Here is a 24,738-nt window from a genome sequence, read left to right on the forward strand (position 1 = left end):
TCAAAGAAGAAAGCACCCCCACCCCCACCACCAAAACCACGGTTGCGCCATATGAAAGATGGCGATCCCTGCATTTCTCCAACGCCCCCTCCTCCTCCACCAAGACGAAGACATTGATAGTTTACCATTTAATATACATTACATTTTTATACATGCGTAGATACTCCAGTATACACTACATCGATATATCCTCCTTAAAACTCAACACATCATCAAACCTCAACCCATTGATTTCGGTTTTCGTATACGAATCTAATTCCTTCTTTAAACTCTCTTCGTCTACTTCATCCTCAATATCACTCGATGCAACAAGTACCAATCCTCGTGATCTAATCAATGGCACCAACTTAGGTACGAGATTCAACAAGTGAATCGAAGTAATCAACCCAATCAAATTGTTATTTATCGTGAAATTGACTGCTTCTTTAATGGACGTGATTGTCAACTCTTGATAATTGTTGGGTATTTCCGACTCACCATCATTAGCATCATTTGATAATGACTTTCTTGGAGACACATCCTGCAAATCCTCAATTAACAACCCGTTGGTGGTCCTTGATTCAAACTTCGATGTCTTTGGGTTATAATTGATTCCATTCATGATTAAAAATACGGCAAAGTTTGGTTGTTTCCAATTCAAAATTTTGCAAATCAACGAGTTGGAACTGAGGAATATAATAGAACGGCCAGACATACCCGGTGAAGCCTTCTTAGACGATCGGATATGGTTAAACACGTCGTCCAAAGTGAAATCAATGAAGTTGTTTAAATTGTGCTCAATACTGGAAATAAAAGGTAATTTCTCCAACTCGTACAAGCTAGGAAAGATCAATTCCAAATTCAAGTTAATATCCACGTCTAAAATCTGCAACATGATGTCCAAGGGCAAGTATATAATCTTCAACAATTTCTTGATTGAACCAATGTCTTGGATAGTCATTCGCGAAATATCATGAATTACCTTGGAATAATCAAACAAGTCGTCAGTTATAGAAGTCAATTGTTCAAGCGACATATTGGGCAAATACAACTCAATACTTTCAGTAATGGCAATCGACCAGTGGGGACACACAATGGGTGTACCATCATTAAGCAAACATATTCTTATTCTCAAATATTCTCCAGATAAAGAAGTGGCAGTGACAATCGAAGAAGCAGGAGCCAATTCTGGGTGAGTTGCCCCGGCAGTATTCGTGCTGTTGGTACTGGCATTAAGGCCACCAGTGGGTGACAAAAAGTTATTGGGTGATAATCCTCCAGCAGCATTCAATTTCAAAGTTTGTCTGCTCTTGACAAAACTAGTGGATGATTTCCAATATGTGTCAAATTTGGCAGTTTCTAATAACGTGCCTGAAAATGGGAATATTATTTGATAATTAAACTTTAATTCACCAATATTCCTCAATCTCAAATCAAACAATGGTAACTTTATAGAATTGATTGAGGGAACGGTGGATGATTGTGAAAAGGTCAATGCGGTAGTCTTCGCAATCAACCTGGTACCAAACTTGGGGAAAATTTCAAAATCGATTCGAAATTCACTTAATGATTCAATATCAGTTTGAAACACACAGTTACCCTTGGAATCATCACTCATGGGCAACAAGATGTTTCTGGGAACAATATCGGAAATGTTCGAAGTTAAAGTGATTCTCCCTGGTTTCAAATCAGTAGGCAGGTTGTACAAATTAATAAATTGTTCTTCTTGCTGAGGGAAAATCAACTCAATCAAAATCTTTTGCTCCAAGAAATTATGTCCATATCTTCTCAATGGTAATATAGGTGGTGGTAATTGTAAATCAGGTATACTGTCGCCGTTATTTTCCTTGGTGGTGTTCTTCTTGATTGACTCACTATCTTCAGAATCATCATCATAGTCATCATTGGCTGCTTCAGGATGTTGTTTATCATCTACTGATTGGATAGTTGAATAGTGACTCAATAATTCGTTAACAACATCAATATGTCCTTCAACAACACAATAATATAAGACATTGTAGCCATCTTCATCAATAATGTTGAGCTTGGCACCAAACTTCATTAATTCCTGTGTAGTCTTGACATGTCCTTCAGAAGAAGCATAGAAAATTGGAGTCCATTTGTTAAATCCATCCAATTGGTTAATTTCAGCACCATATTGAATCAACAATTTGATCAATTTGTAATGGCCAGATCTAGAAACAACGTGCAATGGGAATAAGCCTTCCACATCTTGTTGATTAACCAATTGCTTAATATTTTGTGTGCTTGACAACAAGAATTCCAACGTTTTGTAGTCTCCAAATTTACATGCATAATTTATAGGTAAATATTGCAACTTTTCTTTATCGGCTTGTGGGAAACAATTTGAACCGGAAGAAACCAACTTCTTAATCATATTGAAGTTTCCATGCTTAATAGCCAAAAGCAAAGCTGACATTGAATCATTGTCTAAATCGTCGATATGATCAGTGGGGAAACAGGGCAATATAATATCCAACAAGTCGACTCTATTATTCTGGGCTGCATAATGTAGACAGCTTCTTCCATTATCGTCTTTACTGATTAAAAGTTGGACAAGTTCTGGTTTATTGGTGTACTTGTCAATAATGTACTTGACGATAAACGTTCTATTGTGGATAATTGAATCAATTGGACTGACTACTTTAACTCCATTATTGATTATAACATGATGATTTGGTTCATATGTAAGTCCTTCACCTATGGAACAACATTCATGTAAAATACTTTTATTGTTATTAAAATCGTCACTTAAAAATGTGAAATCAATTTCATAGTCTATCAATTCAAGAAACAGTTGTAAAAATGAATCGGAAATTTTCAAATTGGTAATGGATAATAAAAAGATTTTTGTAATTTTATACTTGATGATGGCCTTATTGGCATTCCCCTTTGAAGAACTTTTAACTTTATCGACCCATTGAGCTAATAATGACAAATCTGGGTCTTTGATAGTGGCCACATTGACGAAACTCGAATACAACTCATCAATTTCATGATTACTACTGTATGGGAACGTAGCTGTGGTTGCAGCAGTGGCAGTAGCACTACTTTGTAAGTTAATAATTGAGGAATGTCTTGAATTGAAAGTGGGAGAAGTTCTATCAATGGCGGTCACAATCAGGTCATGTCTTGACATATTATGCTCTACTCCTCCTTGTGTGTAGTAACTGCCCAAACACGTGTAATCTCCATCCATAATCGACTCAATGTCAAACAAGGACTGGGTGACCAAATCACTTAGATCGTTGATTTCATTCTTGTGGAAAACAGGTTGGACACTGACTGCAGTAGATATGAATAATTCTTTTGTATGAGACTTGGAGCGTTTATCCCATTTCTTGACCACTTTGCTGAACCCCGTTTCATTCAATTCAATAAACTGTTGTAAACGAACCAAATCTTGGTGAATCTTTTTGAAATTTTGATACAAGTTCAAGTATGAAATGGAGTTTCTGAAATTAGCATTAACGGTGCTGTTGCCGCTGCTGCCATTGCTTTCATCTTGAATAAACTGGGCTGACTTCGTAAACAACTCGTTCTTCTTCATAAGCAACAAGTCCAAATTGACAGCCAAATTGGACTGTTTTTCAAGGTAGAACGAATTCACTTTTTCCAATTCACGTTCCACCCTGAAGAAAAAAGACGCTTTGTTTTCTTTCAATGTTTGTTGGATTTCTGTTTGGCTGGTAGGTAAAGAAGTGCCGGCTCCATCAGTGGGGATAGCTAATTGTTTGATGAGTTTCTTCAACCCTTTGTAATCTATGAAGTGGCCTGAGTATTCAGGTAGTTCCAACTGTCTGGACGCAAGATATTTCCCAAACTTCATGGTATAGCACACAAAACTGCAAGAATAAGGAAATTGGTTGTAAAAAAAATTGAAGTGGTGATAAGTTTTTTTTTTTCTTAATCAATGGCTCTGCACGTGGAGCGTAAAGTTTTCAAAAACGTTTATGTCGTAAAACCCTTGCGACATAAACAAACACGACATACTTTGTTTACTGTAAAGGAGGTCTCTATGGTTGCTAGAGCAAACTAACTGTTAGTGTTTATGTTAGTTTTAGTCTATTGTTGACATGGTTACCAAACGCATAACGTTTATTTGATGGGTATATTTTTTATGCATAATATATTATATTAAACCCACTCAATTCAGAATAAACTACAAAGAGTATTGTCGCAGACATTGTCAAAATGGCTTAAACAAAGCATGCAGTTTATATTCTCAACCTATATACTATTTAATCCTTCTTGTTAGCATTCTTTGCTTCATCGAAATGTTTCTTGAAAAGATCGGCGTTTTCCTTGTTACCGAATCTGATAGCTAAAGTTTGAGCTTCTGGTTCACCTTCAGAAATATCAGCAGTCACGGTATAAACCCAAGATCTGTCACTACCGATATTTGGCTTCAATTCGTATTCGCCGGAAATCAAATGGTTGGCACAAATCTTCAAGGTCTTGTCTCTTCTCATCACAATTCTGACTTTACCGGATTGCTTGTGTTTCAAGAATTTAACGTCACCGGTACCTCTTTCCTTCCATTCATTGGTGTCACCGTGGAATCTGAACAACTTGGCACGGACTTTGTACAAAACTTCTTCATCTTCTTCGTTGGTCTTGACATCGACCTTTTCCAATTGGACTAATGGTTCGAAATGAACATCAGCTTCTTCTTCAGCAGCAGCTTCATCATCGTCTGCCTTCTTGTCTTCTTTGGCTTCTTCCTTCTTTTCTTCCTTCTTGTCTTCTACTTCTTCCTTTGGTTCTTCCTTCTTTTCTTCCTTCTTGTCTTCTACTTCTTCCTTTGGTTCTTCCTTCTTTTCTTTCTTGGCTCCAAACATGGAGAAAACATTAGCGGTAGGTGGCTTTGGAATTGATGACTCTTCAGCAGACATTGTAAGTTGATGTTATAATGGTTTACTGTGTGGTGGTTCCTCCTCTTCGTCTGATCTCAATTTTTTTTTCACCTCTCACGCCGTCCGGTGGAAGTGGACGGAAGAAAAAAAGAATAAAAAAAAATACCTAGACTAGACTTCCATATTGGGAAACATCACACGCGAACTAACTCCATTGGTTATGAGTGTGTATATATATATATGTACATGAGAATAACTTTATAAAAGTCTATTTGTTTCTAGTCAATACAGAATTAGTTAACAATTCCAATGCACTTCTGGCATCAGATTCTGGCAAACATCTCAAGTTGGTTAATGCCTTATGACAATAGTCTTCTGCCATCAATCTTGTCTGGTCCAACCCACCATACTTCTCCACAGCCCTACGAGCAATTTCAACATCTCCCGGTTCTTTAAACTTTCTGGCAATAAGCTCACCCAATTTAGGCTCTTCCTTCCAGGCAAATAAAATAGGAGCAGTGGCCAATCCCAACTTCAAATCGGCTTGACTCGGCTTACCGAAAGCAGCGTCACTGGAAGTATAATCCAACATATCATCGACGATTTGGAAACACAACCCCAAGTTTCTTCCGAATTCATAACAGTTTTCAATTATGTCGTCTTGGGATCCGCTTAAAACAGCTGCGGCACGGGACAGCTTGGACATTAAAGATGCTGTTTTAAGATATGTCTTGTGCAAGTAATATTCAAATGCAGCATTTACATTAGTGATATGGTCAACATCTTCGGGACGACTTATTGAGTATTCGTGTTGCTTGGTGGGTACTTTTCCGGTAGGTTCAGGAATGGTCTTCTTTTCTCCGTCATTAACGATTGTGTCTGATTGTGACATAACGGTGTTTTTCAATTGCATGAATTCCCCCTCGACTAAATTGGCGATTGTGGTAGATAACAACTCAATAACCTCAGGGTTTCTTAATCGGGCAATGGCCACCGAGGCTCTTCCTAATAAGAAGTCACCTGCCAACACCGCCATCTTGTTAGTAAAGGCTATATTCCCACTTGGTCTGCCTCTTCTTGAATCACTCAAATCTATAACGTCGTCATGCAATAACGAAGCAGTGTGAATCATCTCGACAATTTCCGCTAATCTTCTTTGCTTTGGTAATATACCATTCATGGCATCAAATTGTGGCAACTTGTCCATGGGTTTCAGCAATGGGTCTAATATAACCTTGGGGTTTATTCCGTGCAAAATGGCCAAGGGGGATATGGAATCGTCCACAGACTTCCCAGCAATGGTTTCTTTGCTGCCAGGTGTGCCTTTGAAATGGTACTGATCAGTCACGTCATGGGTGTCTATTTCAATTCTGTTTCTTTGCTCAACGGGAATATTAGACAACGCCTTGGACAATAAAAGGACAATCAACGGACGCACGTTCTTTCCCTCGGCTTCGAAATAGTACGAGCTGACTCTGTTTAGGATCGGATGTCCGGATCCGATCAAGTTAGCTATGGACTTGGCCAAATTGGACATTTCGTGGCTGACAATTGAGAACGGGTCGTCAAAGATCTTGGACGATTGCGGTTGCACCAACTTTTCAGCGGTCTTGACGGCGGTGGTGAATGTATTTGGCGGAGTTACTATTCTTGTAGACGAGCATCTCAAGAGAGAAACCGAGTTCTTCAATATCCTTCGTCTTATCAGGAGCATCTCACGTATACTTGATTGGTCTTCTTATGTTGCCAAAATCAAAAATTTTCTGATAATTTTTTTGGCCACATTTTGGAAATTTTTTGTTGCGCTCGGACTCGGTGGGCAAATGCAACATCGCATATCCAATGGGCCTGAAACTATTTGAATAATACAAATACATTCTAATTAAGTATCAATAACAATAAACACTATATAACTAGATTCAACAAAATGCAAACATAGGCAAATAAAACCTATTAATGACTACTACTGCTGCTATAGCAGTAGTACTGGTAGTAGTACTGGTGGTAGTGCTGGTGGTAGCGCTGGTGGTAGTACTGGTAGTAGTATGTGAAAATCTCTATTGAAATTCCTTGATATGACTTGGATGCATATTTCTTAAAAATACCTTTGGTGGAGTCAACGTCCCCAAGGCACGTTGAGCGTAAAGATTCAAAAACTGCAATCCAAATAAATAACTGGCATTGACCCAACCGAACCCTTCCGTGGCAACCCCCTTAAAATCCAACCCTTGATTACCGTACTCGGCATCAACTCTGTGTGGAACAGCACCTTTAGTAACATTGTACTTTTCAACAACCACCCCATTGTAATCGACAAACGATTTCGTCATCATGAATAACCATCTGTATGCTAATCTCCTGGCAACACCGTCGTACCCATAATTGACCAACCCAATCCAGGCCAAGATTTGTTGTGGCGCCCATCCAAATGGATAATCCCATTGTCTGGAAGGACGAGTCAAGCCAACCTCCCCACGGGATTTCAAAGTACCCGAAGCTAAACCACCATGCTCTTCAAATTTAGACAATGAGTTACGAATAAGGGCTTCGGCTTGCTCAGGCAGAGATAACTCAGCATACAAGGGCCAGAAAGTAGTGGCTGATTCATACCGGGTCTGTTCTTGGTCGTGGACATTGTAGTCGTAGTAAATGGAATCCTCTTCATTCCACAAATACTTGTCAACATTAATTCTTCTTTGCTTGGCGCGCTCCTTCCAAATTGGCGATGTGTGAATGGTACCATCATAATCCTCCAAGTTGTCGTGGAAGAAATTAGCCAAAATGAAAGCAATGTCATTTTCGTATTTATAAAGCAAAGAATTTAAATCAACCGTGGCCAAATAAGCACATTTACCTTCCAAACGGTATGAAGTATCGTGACCAGATTCTCTCACAGCTCTGTCGTGCAAGAAATATTCATCTAAATAAGGCTCCTTGATTATTCCATCGTTATACTTTTCAATAAATTCATCACGAGAAAGCTTGTGTTTTTCAAGGAATGGCTTTAAAACAGCATCAAAATGAGTAGCTTCAGTTTCAGGTGGCACACCAACACCATCGGGGTGATAACAGGAAAGTCCTGTACGCTCATCCAATCTTGGTTTGCAACACCAAACCGTTTCGTATTCTTGAATGGCAGCCAAGGTCGACCGTTTAAGGAAATCAGTAGCATCGTCAATTTCATCCGGGGCAATCTCAATCGTCTTGTTGAATATACGCAATGCCATATCAGTCAAGAATGGAGGTTGCGATCTACCCAAATAATAAGATCTATTAGCATTAAGAATCTTACCATAGTGTTGGATTTCATAAATAAAGTTTTCTGCCATGCCTCGAGCCAATTCCAAATGTTCCCGGCGACCTGGGGTGACATCAGTTAAAAGACCCAAAGTTTCCATATATGAATCCCAACCATACAATTCGTTAAATCTACCACCAGGAACAACATACGGCCAACTAAGCAAATTTTCGGGGTCGTCAGGATCAGGTCTAGTGGCAAGAGCCAAAAGACCAGGCTTTTTGTTGATGGATTTGATATATTGAGCATCAATTACCTTGGGCAAGTATTGAACATCAAGGTTCTTGTGGTCCTTTTGAATTCGCTTGAAAAATTCATATTGATCAGCACGATTATAAGGAACGTAAATACGATGAGAGGGTTCATCTTTATGTAACACGCCATCGTCATCTATCCAAGTTTCCAAAATCTTGGTATCTGCAGACATTTCAGTAACATTTTCCTTGGTTATCTTTCTGGTCAAAGCTTTCCAGAATGCAGTTGATATAAACCTCTTCATTCTATTCAATGGGTTTTCATTCAATCTAGCCTCATCCAAGAGAATCTGTCTTCTCCCGAATCGACTAGCAATGGTTAGTTCTTGTAACAAGTTACTCAACATATAAGTACCTCTAACTGAAGATTGGTAGTACCCGTTGGAATTAGCCGTACCCAATCTCAACATCTTTGGACCGGAATCTTCAATTGTAATTTGGCAATTACCATCAGTATCTTCATTAGCCAACAACTCCTTTAATGTGTCTTCCACATCAGGAATATAAAACTTTTTAGGCCTGATCGTGGTGTCATCAACCGATTGACGTCTATAGCGCCTCTTGTTTTTTTCTGCTTTATCGTAGACTGATTCCAGGGAGGAATTATCTTGGTAAATGGCAATAATGGATGGTTTACGGGTGAGACCAGAAAAGTCAGGAACTTTAATGTTAGGAGGAAGATCTTCAGATTCCATCTCATCAACAGGAACAATGTCGTGAAGACCAGTGGCGCCACCTCGTCTAACTCGTGGCGATACTGGTGGTGGTGCATGGGTGGGTTCTGCATTACGATGGGCGTCAATGTTGGCAGTCATAAGAGCAGGGGATGTGAGAGGTGCATGGTGTACTTGGGCAATAGGAGGAGTTGTAGAACTTAGTGGTGGAGCATCGTCATCCTTTATCACACCATTAGAAGGAGCAGACACGGGATCTTCATCTTCGCTATCCTCCTCGTCTTCAGAGTCGTGGATTGCAAACTGGATCTTGCGATGATCATATGCTTTTTCTCCAGGTGTATTGAATTGTATTTGTGGGGTGGGTGATTTGGATGGAACTTCGGATGAGGATCCAGAAGAAGGCGGTTCAGACGTTTCTCTAATTGTGTCTGGATGTTCCACGTGTGGCAGTGGTGGCGGGTTATGGGACACTTCTGCCAATAATTGCTTTAAAAAGTCTTGTCTGGTGGTTTTGGATTCAAACACGGAATAGGTGCGGACCCTAGCCAATGGGGAGGTGAGTTTGTTCACTTTACGCGCATCGCCGTAGTAGTTCTCAGCTGTGTCGTAGGGATCTTCCTCTGACGACATGGATGAAGCTGACAGCTTCCTATTGGAGTGGGTAAATGGGTTAGACAGCATTTCAAACATAGTAGTAAAAAAGAAGAACGAATGGAATTACACCAATTCAAATTTCTTAAATCAAATGAAACAACGAAAATCCCTTGTTTTTTATATGATACCCGTTAACTATGAGGGTTTATCTTAGTGAAACAAAAAGAAAAGATTCGTATAGAAGAAAAAAATGATAACAATTTAAATAATAGTTTTAAATAATAAATAAATAAAAAAAAATAAAAATAAAGTAGAGTAGAATTTGTTTAGCTTTTGATGACACGTTAAGATTTAGGGACTAAAATCTTAACCTTAAAAGGAATTATGACATGGACTAATTGTCGGCAAGTTCAAAATTAGTAAAGTATTGCCACACCAACTGGATAGGGCGGATAAACATCATTCCCTGCAAATCCAACACTCTGTGATTTTGTACCCTCAGCGTAGAAAAGAGTGGGGTGGGAAATAATGCTGGGAATGTATCTAAAAAAAGAAGAACGCCTGGAGAGAACAAAAAAAAAAAAAAAAAAATTCAGTACAATTGGCAAAAACGGGTAAAAATGAAATTAAGCAAATTTAGTGCTCACAAATCTGTCAGCTTAACCTGTAAAATAGAAGAATCAAGTGGTGGAGAAGCACAGTAGTTTCCTCATATGGTATTAGCTTGCTGGCTGCAACTGGCAAGCATGCGAGATGCTTCCGGTTGTGGCAAGAAATATGTCATATTTCATCATAGCAATGTTAAAACAATAAACGAGGGGAAAACTGTTAGCTCCGAACGAACCAGATTTTCCGAGATATTTTGCAAGTTTCACCGTAGTATTAAAATTTTGTCCAAAACTGCACGACAAACAAACAAACAAACAAAAAAATCAATGACGCCTGTTCTGCGGACCGACTAAAAGAAAAGCCCGTTTTTATTTTGCGTCCTGCAGCTTGTCATAAAAAACAATAAGCCATCGCCTACACATTGCGAGGCATTCATTTAATTAAGGTTCAAATTTGATCCGTTATTGGAACCATAGCACTACTTGTGATTTTAGGAATTGTTCTTTGATCATTAATCTCATCTGGTTTCCATATAACCTTTTGCAAATTTATCGTTGACGTGATTTTTTTTTAGCTAATTATAACCTTCATTTAGATTTGAAATCGTATGATATAGATGACTACCTTGCGATGAGGGTGAAAAATTTTCCAAACTAACAACTGCTTTAACCGAAAATAATACCCCATTTGAGTCATACCCCCCGCCTCTAACTTTGCATAGCCTGCACCTACCCATGTCCGTGTCGGGAGTTAATAGCTGATGTGATTTTGTTGAAACGTGTAGTTCATTTTTCCGTGGATGCAAAATTTGTTAATTTTATTTGAACGTTTCTTTTTGTGCTCTAACTACACAATTTCACGAAGTTGCCCACAAGAGCTGGCCTAGTAGTTGTGTGTTACTGTTTCGCGGCTGGAGTAAACAATGCTTAACGCATTTGGCAATAATGTGAAACATGCCAAGGCTTTACATGAAAATTTTTACTCCGAAATTTGTTCCAACTAGTCCAAGCCTAATCAAAGGTCGTATTTGCCATTGTTGATAAATACAAGTTTCAAAAATATCTGGAGATGAGTGGAGGGGGAATTCATAATTCCATGAAACGTTTCCTGCCTGAGAAATTTCCAACCGCAATAATTCTCGCTCAAAACTATTTTTTGCAATCACGTCCAGAGAAAATATCACATCATTAGTTAGTAACGGTTAGATCAGACTATATTCTAAAAATAGGTTAGTTCTATAATTGGATCTGATTAATTTGCTTCACCTTGAACATGATTTTGTTGATCCAGCGGGATTTATCCTTGATCACACCACACTTCAATAGTTTACTTGCTTTATTCACTTTCGGTATGGAGAGAAATACCAACTAACCCAATTATTTTATTTCAATCTGAAATTAGTCTTGAAAAATATTCACGCTATTATAAATCTAAGTCGACCATTTCTGAGACGGATTCTTAACTTGAACTTAGGGAAATGTCCATCAGAATCAAGCGTATGCTACTGTTTCAATCATCGAAATCCAGGTCTTGTTGGCCATTATAATTCAAAACATATCTTTTAAAGTTCATTACTACTAGTTAGATTGGTTGCATTTACTTCGACTGAACTAATAAGGACGTGTTTTGCTTAGAAATATCCAACAAAACTCAGATTCCGTCGATTCAAAATCAATACAAACGCTAAGTCAAGACTGCTTTTGTTGGGTACAGATGATAACTTACTTTCTTAATCAGAAGTTTATGTTCTCAACTAGCCTGATTTTGAACATAATTGTAGTTGGAGCTTTGTTGTGTGATAGTAAACAGACAATTGGTTGTCTAAATTTAGTATTCCCCCCCTTGCTCCTGGCAAAAATGTTTTTTTTTGGTTGCAAGAATAAACTTCACATTTTTTTCTTTTAACTCACACACCACAATCATACACTATCGTCAGAGTATCAAAGAAAAAGAAAAGCCTAGGAGAAGCCAGGCCATCTTCGGTGGTTCTTTTGTTGGTATTGAAGATCAAGAAACAAAATCAGGCTCTGCTTGAAGAATATTACAGAATTGGATTCATATTTGTGAAGGTTTGAAAGAATTTATTAATCTATGTCAGCGTGTTCGTATTTGTGATGAGATTATTTTTTTACAGCTTAAGCTGTTAGTGCCTTACTCCCCAATTGCTTTGGTTTATTCTATAGGGTTGTTTTTGTTTTCCAGGATTAGAAATCCAGTGTGTTTGTTGATTTCAATACTAATTTATCAAGTTTTGTTTCAAAGTTTACCAATTTGTGTCTAAAAATTGTTTTTCAGTTGGTAGATATCTGTTAATTGGGGATAAAATGTTTCGGCTGAAATAGTTTGTAGCTAGAGTATATCAAGATTTGGTTTTCAACTTTGTTTATGTTCCTTCTTCAGAGGTGACCATGAGGTTAAGTACTGGTCTAACAGTAAGAGATATTGCGAGTCTTCTAATAAAACTCTGAAAAATTTCTTGCAAAATTGACTCAAAAATCATGAAACATTAATTTTCATTAAAAACTTCTCTACATTCAAGCATGAACACAAGATTAGCCAGGTTTAATGAGCCACAGGACCTGAGTGGGTACATTTCTTGTCAAAAGAATTATGTATTTCACATGACATAGTCGTGCACCAGTCTATTTCTCCAGCTCCATATCCCCGGCCCAGGTTAGTTTCGTTCCTAGATTTTTGCAACTCGGGAAATATCTTCCGAGTTCTTCCTTGTAAACTGTCTCTAGCAAACGAAATTACTGCAAACAACGGTTCCGAAAGTTCTCGAACATTATCCGTTGAAGTCTCGGCAGGTTCGGTACACTGTTCCGTTTATTTACAATACTGTTTTATTTTTAATTAAGTTTGCACTTCCCCGGATTTCTCCAATTTGTACTATATTATTTGATAGTTTTGAATGATGGCCACAGGTTATGAGACTATTCCCCTGGCTATAGACTTTGCTAACGCGGTGTTTTTATTGGGGGGAGAATAACTACCGAAAATTAAACCATTTTTTCCTTTTTGGGCGAGGGTCAATTGTTCAGGGGAGGGGAGAGTGGGGCAGCCAGAGGAAGGAGCTTACAATTTTACTGAATTTTTTTCCATTATCTTCCAATTCCCCACCTAGTCGGCTTTAGATTTAGTTGAAGATTTGACAGGTACCATTGGTATTACTTTATAGAATAGGTTGTAGCCGAGCAACGCACAAGAAACCTGTCAGGTGAACCCCGGATTCTTGTCGTTTATCTCGGAGATCCGCAAGCCCGGTGTTCGTCGGATCAAGCAAGCTAAGAACCCACATTTTTATTTTGTGCGAAAATCCGGCGTTTTGTTTTAGTTATTTTTCTTTGGCAAATCACCTCCACCTCATTGTCCCCTGGTCCTCGGAGTTTGCCCCAGAACTAACAAATCACGTGCTCCCATTTACCAAGATAATTAATGCAAGAATCCCCCGATATTTGTTAATAACACACAAGCGAGAAGTACAGTAATTGAATATTTTCTAAGGTTATGTAAGAGTGGTAAAAACAATTCATGTATGAGAAACTAAAATTTTCCGAGGAGGTTAAATTTCAATTTGTGTGTGCGTGTGTGTTCATAACTTATTGTATAAATATCCCCGTAATTGCGCCACTTGCAATTTTTCAGTCCTTTTTGTTTTCTCCTTTTCCCTTTCTTTTCTTCCCCAAATAAGTTTAAATTTCCCAGTTTAACTTAGCTTTTTATTCTACTCAATTACATTTGTACATAACTTCCAAACATGGTCAAAGTTGCTGTTTTAGGTGCTGCCGGTGGTATCGGTCAACCATTATCTCTTTTACTCAAATTGAACCCACAAGTTGATGAATTGGCTCTTTTCGATGTCGTCAATGTCCCAGGTGTCGGTGCTGATTTATCCCACATCAATTCCGACTCCAAGACCGAATCTTTCTTGCCAGCTGACAGAGAAGACAAGACCGCCTTGGCCAAGGCCTTGACTGGTGCTGATGTCGTTATCATCCCAGCCGGTGTTCCAAGAAAACCAGGTATGACCAGAGACGATTTATTCAACATTAACGCCTCAATTGTCAGAGGATTAGCCGAAGGTATTGCTGAAAACTGTCCAAAAGCCTTTTCTTTGATTATTTCCAACCCAGTCAACTCCACTGTCCCAATTGTCGTTGAAACCTTGAAACAAAAGGGTGTCTATGACCCAAAGAGAGTCTTTGGTGTTACTACCTTGGATATCGTCAGAGCCAACACTTTTATCGCCCAATTGTATCCAGAAGAAACCAAGCCAACTGATTTCAACGTCAATGTTATTGGTGGTCACTCTGGTGAAACCATTGTTCCTTTATATTCTGTTGGTAAGACTGCTGATTACTACAAGAAGTTATCTGAAGAACAACAAAAGGCTTTAATTAAGCGTGTTCAATTTGGTGGTGATGAAGTTGTTCAAGCTAAGAACGGAGCTGGTTCCGCTACTTTATCTATGGCTTACGCTGGTTACCGTTTAGCCGAATCTATCTTGAAGGCTGTTAAGGGTGAATCTGGTATTGTTGAATGTACTTTCTTGAACTTGGATTCTGGAATCAAGGGTGCTGCTGAAGCCAAGAAGTTAGTCAATGGTTTAGACTACTTTTCCTTACCAGTTGAATTGAGCAAGGAAGGTATCCATGAAGTCAAATACGATATCTTAGACAAGATTTCTACTGATGAAAAAGCCTTGTTGAAGGTTGCCATTGAACAATTGGAAAAGAATGTCGAAAAGGGTGTTGCTTTCGCTAACAAGTAATCTTATGTATTTGAGTTTTTTTCTATATATAACTTATTTATGATACAATACAAAAAAAGCACGATGAATGGAAAAATCTAGCTATCAGAAACTATTTCTCTAATTGAGTTGAACTTGGCTAAGTATTCTTCGAGAACTTGAACCACATCGTCAGCTTCTCTTGCTGCTCAGCTGGTTACAAAATTGAGGCAAGTTGAGCATAAGAAAACCCACTCTTTCCTTGGTCAATGCGAACTGAGTGGATAAATCCACTAGAGCAACTAGTTTGATCAAACTGTCAAACTATGTCATTTAGAACTCTCTTAATAACCTTGTTACATTGGAGGATTTTCAATTGGATGTAGTTGAACAATTTGGAAACCATAGTTTGAACGTGGAGGAACGAGAATAATTGGTGCAAGTGGGAACAGAGACCGTATTATTTACGAAATAAGAAATACCTCGAGCTAGTGCGTTATCTAGGATTACTTTGATTATGTAGGCAGAGTTAGCCAATCATGGAGGGAGTTTGAAACGAGAGTTATCATTGAGTACATTCTTGGTTGTTCGTTTTGCAACACTATTTTAAAATTTTTTGAGACAACACTTGCAGACACTATACAATAGACAGCCACACCATGGAAAGCAGAGCTTAACGAAAACCAGAGATTAGTAACAATTTCTGAGCATAAGCTCTAAGTATTTAGACATACATGTGTCACAGTGTAGTAACATGTTAACCCGGGCCGGGTGCTAAACATGTCAAGTGCGGAATGTGCATGCTATTGCCTCAAGTTGCATCAATATGCTTTTGCTACCGTGAATAATCAGAGCTTGCGTGACACTCAAGTGTGTTACTAAGTTGTCTTTATTGGAAGTCAGTTGTGTTGCAAAGATTGATTTGTAAGAACACACGTGATCAATCACCAACCGATACGGCAATTTAGAGTTCTAGAAAATTCAGTTCCTCTCCTTTCCTTTAAACAAAGAAAGTGTCAACACGATATTTCCAAAACAAACTTGTCACTGACACATTTGAATCTTGGTATTGTAATACATCTTACATATACTCTATACATATTACCCTTTGTTTTGCTTTAGGGGACTTACCATACTAATTGCTACTGCTAGCTCTCCCGCTCCCTCCTCCCTCCCCCCTCCTCCTATTTCACACCTCGCAACACAAAAACAAACAAGAAGAGAAAGGGACAGAAAAAACAAGTCAACAAACCATCAGCTGTATATTTTAATCCTTTCTTTCTCCGATTCAATTAGATCTACTACCCAATTGTTACACAATGGAAGCGATTTTGGATTTCTCCAAGGACTTGGATATCTCCTTATTTGATCAAGTTGTTGATACTTTTTACAAGGGCTCAGGAGAAAACCAACAGAAGGCTCAGTTGGTCTTGAACCAATTTCAAGAGCATCCCGATAGTTGGACTTTACTGGACAAAATCTTGAGTAATTCCAACAATTCCCAATCCAAATATATCGCGTTGTCATGTTTGAACAAATTGATTCAGTATCGTTGGAAAACCGTGGCCGAAGCCGAACGAGTTGGTATTCGTAACTTCATTGTCAATATGATTATCAGCCTTTGTGAAAATGAAACTATTTTTGAAACTCAAAGGGCTTTGATCAACAAGATTGATTTAACTTTGGTTTCCGTTTTGAAACAAGAGTGGCCTCACAATTGGCCCAAGTTCATCCCGGAGATTGTCTTGAGCTCAAGATCTTCTTTTAATGTCTGTGAAAACAATATGATTATCCTTAAATTATTGAGTGAAGAAGTTTTTGATTATTCTCAAGACCAGTTAACCCAAGCCAAGGCTCAACAATTGAAGACAAGTATGAAAAATGAATTTGAAGAAATCTTCAAGTTGTGTTATGAAGTTTTGGATAAGACTACTAAGCCTTCCTTAATTATTGCTACTTTAAACGCTTTGTTGAAATATATTCAATGGATCCCAACTAACTACATTTATCAAACAAATTTGTTGGATTTGTTAACCAACAAGTTCTTGGCTCCTGCAGACACAAGAGCAATTGCTTTGAAGTGTTTAACTGAAATTTCTTCATTGGAATTAGTGGATGGTAACGAAGAAAAGACATTGATTTATTTCAAGAATACCATGGAACAAATATATTCAATTATTCCCGTTTCTACCAATTTGAAAGAAACTTACAAAGTTGCCAATTCTTCTGATCAATCGTTCTTGCAAGACTTGGCCATGTTTTTATGTACTTTCTTGTCCAACAATTTAATCTTGTTGGAAAAATTACCAGATACTCAAGAGTTATTACAAAATGCCTTGTACTATTTATTAGAATTATCTCGAATTGAAGAACGAGAATTGTTCAAAACTTGTTTGGATTTCTGGAGTGGATTCGTTAGTGAATTGTTTAAGGAAATTAGAAAATTACCATCCAACGAGTTATCACCTATGATGCAATTGACTTATGGTAATTCATTAAGACCAACTTCTTCCGGTGGTGCACCCGACCCAGCTGTTTTAGCCAAGTTTCCTTTAAGACAACATAAATATGCTGAAGTCTTGTCTAAGTTAAGATTGGTAATTATTGAAAACATGGCTAGACCAGAAGAGGTGCTCATTGTTGAAAATGACGAAGGGGAAATTGTTCGTGAGTTTGTTAAAGAAAGTGATACAATTCAATTGTACAAGTCCATGAGAGAAGTTTTAGTTTTCTTGACCCATTTGAATGTGGTTGATACTGAAACCATCATGATTGAGAAATTAGCCCGACAAATAGATGAAAGTGAATGGTCATGGCAAAACATCAACACTTTGTGTTGGGCCATTGGTTCCATATCTGGTGCCATGAATGAAGATATGGAGAAAAGATTCCTTGTTTCCATCATTAAGGATTTGTTATCTTTGACGGAAATGAAGCGAGGAAAAGATAACAAGGCCGTGGTTGCTTCTAATATCATGTATATCGTTGGTCAATATCCCAGATTCTTGAAGGCTCATTGGAAATTCTTAAAGACTGTTGTCAATAAATTGTTTGAATTCATGCATGAAACTCACGAGGGAGTTCAAGATATGGCATGTGATACCTTCATTAAGATCACCCTTAAATGTAAGAAGCATTTTGTTGTTACTCAATCTGGTGAACGAGAACCATTCATCAATGAAATCATTAGAAATATTCAATCGATTACTGAAGATTTACAACCACAACAAGTCCACACTTTTTACGAAGCCTGTGGTATTATTGTCAGTGCCCAAAGTCAAAAAGATGCTAGAGACAAATTATTGGGCGAATTAATGGCGTTACCTAACATGGCCTGGCAAGCTATTATCCAACAGGCTGGTCAAGATCCTCAATTGTTGACTAATACCGATACTGTCAAGATCATTGCTAATATCATCAAGACCAATGTTTCCGTATGTAAGGCATTGGGACCTGGCTTCTACTCACAATTGGGAACTTTGTATGTTGATATGTTGTCTTTGTACAAGGCTGTGTCTTCTATGATCTCAGATGCTGTTGCCAAAGATGGTATCATTGCCACCAAGACTCCTAAAGTTAGAGGTTTAAGAACTATCAAGAAGGAAATTTTGAAAATGATTGAAACTTACATTAACCAAGCAGACAATTTGGAAGAAATTGTTCGTGATTTGGCCCAACCATTATTTGCTGCCGTTTTGGAAGATTACAGTTCCAATGTCCCAGATGCTAGAGACGCTGAAGTATTACGAACTTTGACTGCATTGGTTTCTAAAGTCGGAAGATTGATTCCTGACGGGGTTGTATTAATTTTACAAAATGTGTTTGAATGCACCTTGGATATGATCAAGAATGATTTTGTTGAATATCCTGAACATCGTGTTGAATTTTATAAATTATTGAAGGAAATCAACTCCAAGTCTTTCCAGGGATTATTGCAATTATCGGGAGATGCATTCCAATCATTAATCAACGCGGCATTGTGGGCATTGAAGCACAATAACCGAGAAGTTGAAGATAATGGATTATCACTTACATTAGACTTGGTTGAAAATGTAGAACAATTGGGCGATACTCCATTTACCAAGGCATTTTACGAAAATTTCTATTTCCAAATCTTGTCAGATACATTTTATGTCTTTACTCAACCCGATCACAAGGCTGGGTTCAGATACCAATCGCAATTATTGGCTCAATTAATCCATTTGGTCCAAGACAATGTGATTAAAGTACCATTATACACTCCTGACCAAGCCCCAGAAGGAACTTCCAATTCAGAATTCTTGAAGCAATATTTATCCCAATTGTTGTCATCAGCATTTGATAATTTACAAAAGGAGCAGTTGGTCAATTTCCTTAATGTTTTAACGTCGGTTTACAACGATTTGCCAAGATTCAAAGGTATATTACGTGATTTCTTGGTTCAATTGAAGGAGTTTGGAGGTGATCCAACTGATTACTTGTTTGCTGAAGATAAAGAACTTGAAGAGAAAGAAAAGGTTAAGTTGCAACGACAACAAGATATGTTGGTTGGTGGATTAATTAGACCTTCTGAAATGGTGGATGACGATTAGTTGTGTTTGCTCATTGATTACCCTCGCTGAAAAATTTATATATTAATATTTTTATAATGTTTGTTTAAAATATACGTAACGCATAATATGGTTGTAGAAGTCTAAGTCTAAGTCTAAGTCTATGTCTAAGTCTATGTCTAAGTCTATGTCTATGTCTAAGTCTATGTCTCTCCAGTTATATTACTTTGCAAACGGTTACCCGGCTTATCAAAAAGTATTTAAAAACGTTCGCATCGAGAAAAATTCAACGTCCCCTTTTTGTTTTCTTTCTTCTCCATCGCCAGAAGATCAATTTCTTAATCGTACATGGTTCTTGCCTTTTCCCAGAACCATCCGGGGATTGTCTTTGCTAATGGTGTATCAAGCTAGTTTTTGGAACTTTTTTTTGCAAATCATCCAATGTTTTTGACATTGCTTTGTTGGTTTGTCTGTGTGTCTTGCACACCATCATTTTTTTTTCAGGTAGGCTGGTTTGTGGTCAAACCAACTGTGTGAAGAAGCATGATTGAGCGTGTTAACACAATTGGAACAGTATGTGAAAACGCAGAGAGAATTTAACAGTCGATACTGTTACCTGTAGAGAAGAATTGTTGAATGGAAGAGAAGCAGAGAACTAGAGAATACTTTACAAGCTCCATTACTTAAAAAGTTTATTAGTATATATGTACAAGATTAATCCCTTTCAATACTTTCGATTGATTTACCATAAAGTTTCACGGAATCGGTGATTTTGACGTAGGCTTTGTTAGGACCAGGAATACAACCCTTAACAACCAAGATACCAGCATCTCCATCAGCATGTAAAACTTCCAAGTTCATTTCAGTACTGCTTCTACCACCCATTCTACCAGCCATCTTCTTTCCTGGCAAGACTCTACCTGGATCTTGATTACCACCGGTGGCACCTTGTTTTCTGTGAGCTTTAGAAACACCGTGAGTGGCAGCCAAACCTTTGAATCCGTGTCTCTTCATAACACCGGCAAAACCTTTACCCTTAGTAATACCTTTAATGTCCACCATTTGACCCACGGCAAACATGTCAGCTTTTAATTCAGCACCAACTGGAACGAGTCCAGTCTCACTACGAACTCTGAACTCACCGAGCTTGTGCTTTGGAGAAACACCAGCTTGTTCAAAAAGCTTTAAATTGTTGACATTCTTCAATTTGTCGACAGCACCAACCATTACGGAGGTATATCCAAACTCTTGTTCAGTCTTGTGTTTTATAACTTCCACGGAATCGATTTCGATGACAGTGGCTGGAAATTGACGACCATTGTCGTTGAACCAGGTGATCATTCCTCTTTTAATACCAAACAATCCTGGTCTGTCCAACAAACACTTTCTTCTGTTGCCAAGTTCCACAGAGTGGTTGACTTGATTAGGTTGTGTCTTCATGGACGTGATGGCGTGGATGGAGGTGATTTTGCAGGCATGACGGGTGGCGGTGAAGTTGAACGTAGAGTTCAATGTTTGTAGCACTCTGCTAGATACGGAGTTGAATGACAACATTGCTGAATGTCCTGCTCCTTAAGTCTCTGTTGTTACAATAGGTCGATTTGAAAATTTGGTGAAGTTTTTTTTTTTTTTCAATACAAACTACAAAATTTTTTTTTTGCACTTTACAAGTTACAGGTTAACGAAAGGAGTATACATTCAGAACATTACAATGCATTTTAAATATGTACAAGGTTAGTATATCACGACTAGACTACTTAATCTTCTTTTCCTTCAATTGGATAGTTTCATCATCAATAAAAATACCCTTACCCTTATAAGGTTCTGGTTTCTTGAATGCTCTAATCTTGGCAGCAAACAATTTAACTTGTTGCAAGTCAGTACCTTCAATCACCAATCTGGTTGGGATGGGAGAAGTGACAGTCAATCCCTTGGGGATTCTGAGTTGTGGTGTACTTGGAATACCCAATTTTAAAGAAACTATATCATTTCCCTTGGCGTCTTTTTCTAAAATGGCTCTGTAACCGGTACCGACAAATCTGACAACTGCCAAGTGACCTTCAGATGCTCCAATAGCGTTATTGTTTAAAAGAGCACGATATGTTCCCCATAATGATCTTTGGACTTTACTGGTGCTGTCTTCGACCGAAACAGCAAGGTTGTTGTTAGCGTTGTCTACCTTGACAAATCCTGGAATTGGTGTTTTCAATGTTCCACGAGGTCCAGCAATCACCACTTGTCTGTCCAAAACATATCTTTGGTTACCCTTGGTGAATGTTTTACAGAATTCATGAGGAATGGATTCGATGCTGGCGGTGACCCCTTCGGTCAATCTGATTGGTTGTTTTCCGACGTTTGAAAGAGCAGGCACGGAGGTGCTAAATTGTCTGAGCGTATTGGCGCTCGCTATTTTGGGTATCCTTGCAAACATGGGTATGAACTAGGTATAAACACCACAATGTACCCTTCGTTTGAACTTGCGAATAACTCGATTTGATGAAAATTTTTAAGTTGAGAAAAAAACTCACGTGCATACACTCACGTGATCATATCTTGAGCCATCTCAATTTTTTTATTTTAAAAAAATTCAACTAGAGATGTGAGTGCAATATACCTACTACACAGATAATACGTACAAGAATAAGTAAAGATGGTCAGAGCATTGAAACATCATGAACAGAAGTTGTTAAAGAAGGTCGACTTCCTTGATTGGAAACAAGATCAAGGACACCGAGATACCCAAGTGATGAGAACATACCATATCCAAAACCGAGAAGATTATCACAAATACAACAGAATATGTGGTGAAATCCGAAAATTAGCCCACAAATTGTCATTATTACAACCAACAGATCCATTCAGAATAAAGCATGAACAGTTATTATTGGAGAAATTATATAATATGGGAATATTAGCAACCAAGGCGAAAATCTCTGATTTGGAAAACAAAGTCACTGTGAGTGCCATATGTAGAAGAAGAATCGGGGTTGTTATGTGCAGATTGAAGATGGCCGAGACTATGAGTGATGCAGTGATGTTTGTCGAACAAGGGCATGTCAGAGTTGGTCCAAATATCATTACTGACCCTGCTTACTTGGTGACTAGAAACTTGGAAGACTATTTGACCTGGGTTGACACTTCCAAGATTAAGAGAAATGTTCTCAAGTATAGAAATAAGATTGATGATTTCGACTTGTCTTAGAGTGACAGTGTATATTATTTATAGAAGTTAATAAAACGAACTAATCTTAATCAGAACTGTTCATAGTAAATATCAAGGGCTTGACTAAGTCGCCTTGATTTTAAAACAGACGTAGGCATTTAAAGAACATTGATCACAAATAGCCTTCAAAAGCTATAACATAGACAGATATTTCAGACCTTTGGCGGAACAGGCTGGAAAGACTGTGATTGAATATTAGTGGAATACCGGCAAACTTGAATTGTTGGATCCCAAGCGACATGGGCTGTGCAAAAGCGGAGTGGGATTGCTACAATAGGTATCCATCAACAGCACATGCAGATAAATTATGTTACAATTCTAGATAATATTGCTTGTGCATTTACCAAGACTCTGGGTTTCACGCTTTATTCTCCATCACTCAAATACTAGTACTATGGGGCGGATAGACAATATAGACAATCCCATTGTCATAAACTTAATCAAAGAGCCCAGCTACAAAGTTATAAAATCAGAAGAAACTGAAACTACCCATATTACTTAAAGTACCAACCAATTCATAAAAAATTGCTTCATCCGCCCCAAATTTGTATGAAAGATAAGGGCCGTAAAAAACGAACCACATTAGAAGATTTCAACCTGGACAGAATGAGATCAGATATATTGACAAGTCTTTAGATAGATATTTGGGAATTAAAGGTCGACGTCCAAAAACTTGAAAATCTTGTCGACTTTGGAAGTTATACAGGAAAAAACTCGGCGGAATCAAATATGGTATTTATCCATGTTGTCAATTAATATTTCATGATATTTTCCAAGAAATATACAAATAATATATCTTAACATTAACGATCAAGAATTATAATTGGACCGCGATGGTTATTATCACCATCGAATTCTAGAATTCTTAAATGTGATACATTTTCCCAGTATAAGACTAGCGTCACAGGATGGTCTACCCAAAATGAATGAAATCAACCTTAGAGAATTTTTGTCTAACGAGATGCTTTTATACAAACAATTTGGTTACCCTGACAAAGGAAGCTATTGTATTGACAACAAATTCAACTGTTGCTTGGGCGGTTGTCAATTGGCCGGTCCAAGTGAAATCTACATATATTAGATACCGCAGTTGCCCAGAACTGCTTTTATACTCAACCTTACCAAATCAAGCCATATGCGGGTTAAAGTCCAAGTATTGTTCAGTATTCTCCGATTAGGTTTGGAGAGATTCATTGCTAAAAAATAGAAAATGGTTGAAAAACAATTCAACTTTAATAGTTTGATCATTCGCTAACAGCAAGTTCTATGCATAACCGATAAAAGTGAAAGAAGGGATATGTTCGGTATATTCATCCCTTTGTAAACCCTGTAACCAAGAGGGTTTGTTTGCCGACTTGCCAAATACTTGATGGAAACAAATCTGTTTTGCTCGGGCTGGCCTACTCCATTTATCAAAAAGGCCATTTTCCTAACCAGGCATGTAATGGACACAAACCCTGTTCCGCACCAGAATTTGATCTCGCGAATCGGATTGTGTTAGACGATTTGGGACATAGTTGACGAATGTCGCATACATAATACGTTTGCCTAATCGGGCAATGTGTATTCCTGCATGGAATACGCAAAAGTGTTGAGTATTTTTAATTTGGTATTTTGTAATGGAGCATAAGAAAAATAATTTATTTTTGTGCATCTCGTAAATTCTTAAGTTGAGCAAGAAAATATATGATCTTACACACATACTGTATACAGGTGGTGCTTTATACATTATTATCAGGGCTCAGTAACCTGGGTAAAGTCTCTTCTATAGAGATGATATTCTACTAAACTTGTTTCATTGTACAAGTGTTAACAGAGGAGAGCTCCGTTTACGCAAGCTCGTAGTTTGGAAATTTTTTCTCTTGACACTTCACTCCGAGTATAATCTTGGCAAGAATTATATAGAATAGACTTGATTTAACAATAATCACAAGAAATATGCAGTATATAGATACTTGGGGTTTGT

The 24,738-nt window shown here is 37.9% G+C and overlaps 10 protein-coding genes across 10 annotated transcripts; 4 read left to right on the plus strand and 6 right to left on the minus strand. All coding sequences in view use genetic code 12, as the record gives it.

Moving 5' to 3' along the window:
• Positions 1-175: 175 nt before the first annotated feature.
• Positions 176-3,829, minus strand: PHO81 (Pho81p; the record flags this gene model as incomplete). Its single annotated transcript, XM_007374079.1, has 1 exon — positions 176-3,829. The coding sequence occupies one exon, from the start codon at positions 3,827-3,829 to the stop codon at positions 176-178; it is 3,654 nt and encodes a 1,217-aa protein (XP_007374141.1).
• Positions 3,830-4,122: 293 nt separating this feature from the next.
• YRB1 (Ran GTPase-binding protein) lies at positions 4,123-4,925 on the minus strand (the record flags this gene model as incomplete). Its single annotated transcript, XM_007374080.1, has 2 exons — positions 4,123-4,706; positions 4,788-4,925. The coding sequence occupies 2 exons, from the start codon at positions 4,893-4,895 to the stop codon at positions 4,242-4,244; spliced, it is 573 nt and encodes a 190-aa protein (XP_007374142.1).
• Positions 4,926-5,072: 147 nt separating this feature from the next.
• SPAPADRAFT_59987 (trans-hexaprenyltranstransferase) lies at positions 5,073-6,587 on the minus strand (the record flags this gene model as incomplete). The annotated part of the gene is made up of 1 exon (XM_007374081.1): positions 5,073-6,587. The coding sequence occupies one exon, from the start codon at positions 6,568-6,570 to the stop codon at positions 5,125-5,127; it is 1,446 nt and encodes a 481-aa protein (XP_007374143.1).
• A 71-nt stretch (positions 6,588-6,658) lies between these two features.
• Positions 6,659-10,723, minus strand: NTH1 (alpha,alpha-trehalase NTH1; the record flags this gene model as incomplete). The annotated part of the gene is made up of 2 exons (XM_007374082.1): positions 6,659-9,723; positions 10,418-10,723. 2 exons carry the CDS (start codon positions 10,461-10,463, stop codon positions 6,914-6,916), a joined length of 2,856 nt encoding a protein of 951 aa, XP_007374144.1.
• Positions 10,724-13,975: 3,252 nt separating this feature from the next.
• MDH1 (malate dehydrogenase) lies at positions 13,976-15,409 on the plus strand (the record flags this gene model as incomplete). Its single annotated transcript, XM_007374083.1, has 1 exon — positions 13,976-15,409. The coding sequence occupies one exon, from the start codon at positions 14,049-14,051 to the stop codon at positions 15,060-15,062; it is 1,014 nt and encodes a 337-aa protein (XP_007374145.1).
• A 930-nt stretch (positions 15,410-16,339) lies between these two features.
• On the plus strand, positions 16,340-19,591 carry CRM1 (exportin; the record flags this gene model as incomplete). The annotated part of the gene is made up of 1 exon (XM_007374084.1): positions 16,340-19,591. One exon carries the CDS (start codon positions 16,340-16,342, stop codon positions 19,589-19,591), a length of 3,252 nt encoding a protein of 1,083 aa, XP_007374146.1.
• Positions 19,592-20,230: 639 nt separating this feature from the next.
• Positions 20,231-21,139, minus strand: SPAPADRAFT_59991 (mitochondrial 54S ribosomal protein uL3m; the record flags this gene model as incomplete). The annotated part of the gene is made up of 1 exon (XM_007374085.1): positions 20,231-21,139. One exon carries the CDS (start codon positions 21,101-21,103, stop codon positions 20,264-20,266), a length of 840 nt encoding a protein of 279 aa, XP_007374147.1.
• Positions 21,140-21,302: 163 nt separating this feature from the next.
• MRPL6 (mitochondrial 54S ribosomal protein uL6m) lies at positions 21,303-21,980 on the minus strand (the record flags this gene model as incomplete). Its single annotated transcript, XM_007374086.1, has 1 exon — positions 21,303-21,980. The coding sequence occupies one exon, from the start codon at positions 21,978-21,980 to the stop codon at positions 21,303-21,305; it is 678 nt and encodes a 225-aa protein (XP_007374148.1).
• A 188-nt stretch (positions 21,981-22,168) lies between these two features.
• Positions 22,169-22,798, plus strand: SPAPADRAFT_59993 (snoRNA-binding rRNA-processing protein; the record flags this gene model as incomplete). The annotated part of the gene is made up of 1 exon (XM_007374087.1): positions 22,169-22,798. One exon carries the CDS (start codon positions 22,200-22,202, stop codon positions 22,749-22,751), a length of 552 nt encoding a protein of 183 aa, XP_007374149.1.
• A 257-nt stretch (positions 22,799-23,055) lies between these two features.
• SPAPADRAFT_59994 (uncharacterized protein) lies at positions 23,056-24,472 on the plus strand (the record flags this gene model as incomplete). The annotated part of the gene is made up of 1 exon (XM_007374088.1): positions 23,056-24,472. One exon carries the CDS (start codon positions 23,695-23,697, stop codon positions 23,851-23,853), a length of 159 nt encoding a protein of 52 aa, XP_007374150.1.
• Positions 24,473-24,738: the final 266 nt, after the last annotated feature.

The sequence above is a fragment of the Spathaspora passalidarum genome (genome assembly GCF_000223485.1).
Source record: "Spathaspora passalidarum NRRL Y-27907 unplaced genomic scaffold SPAPAscaffold_2, whole genome shotgun sequence".
NCBI classification, from domain to species: domain Eukaryota; kingdom Fungi; phylum Ascomycota; class Pichiomycetes; order Serinales; family Debaryomycetaceae; genus Spathaspora; species Spathaspora passalidarum.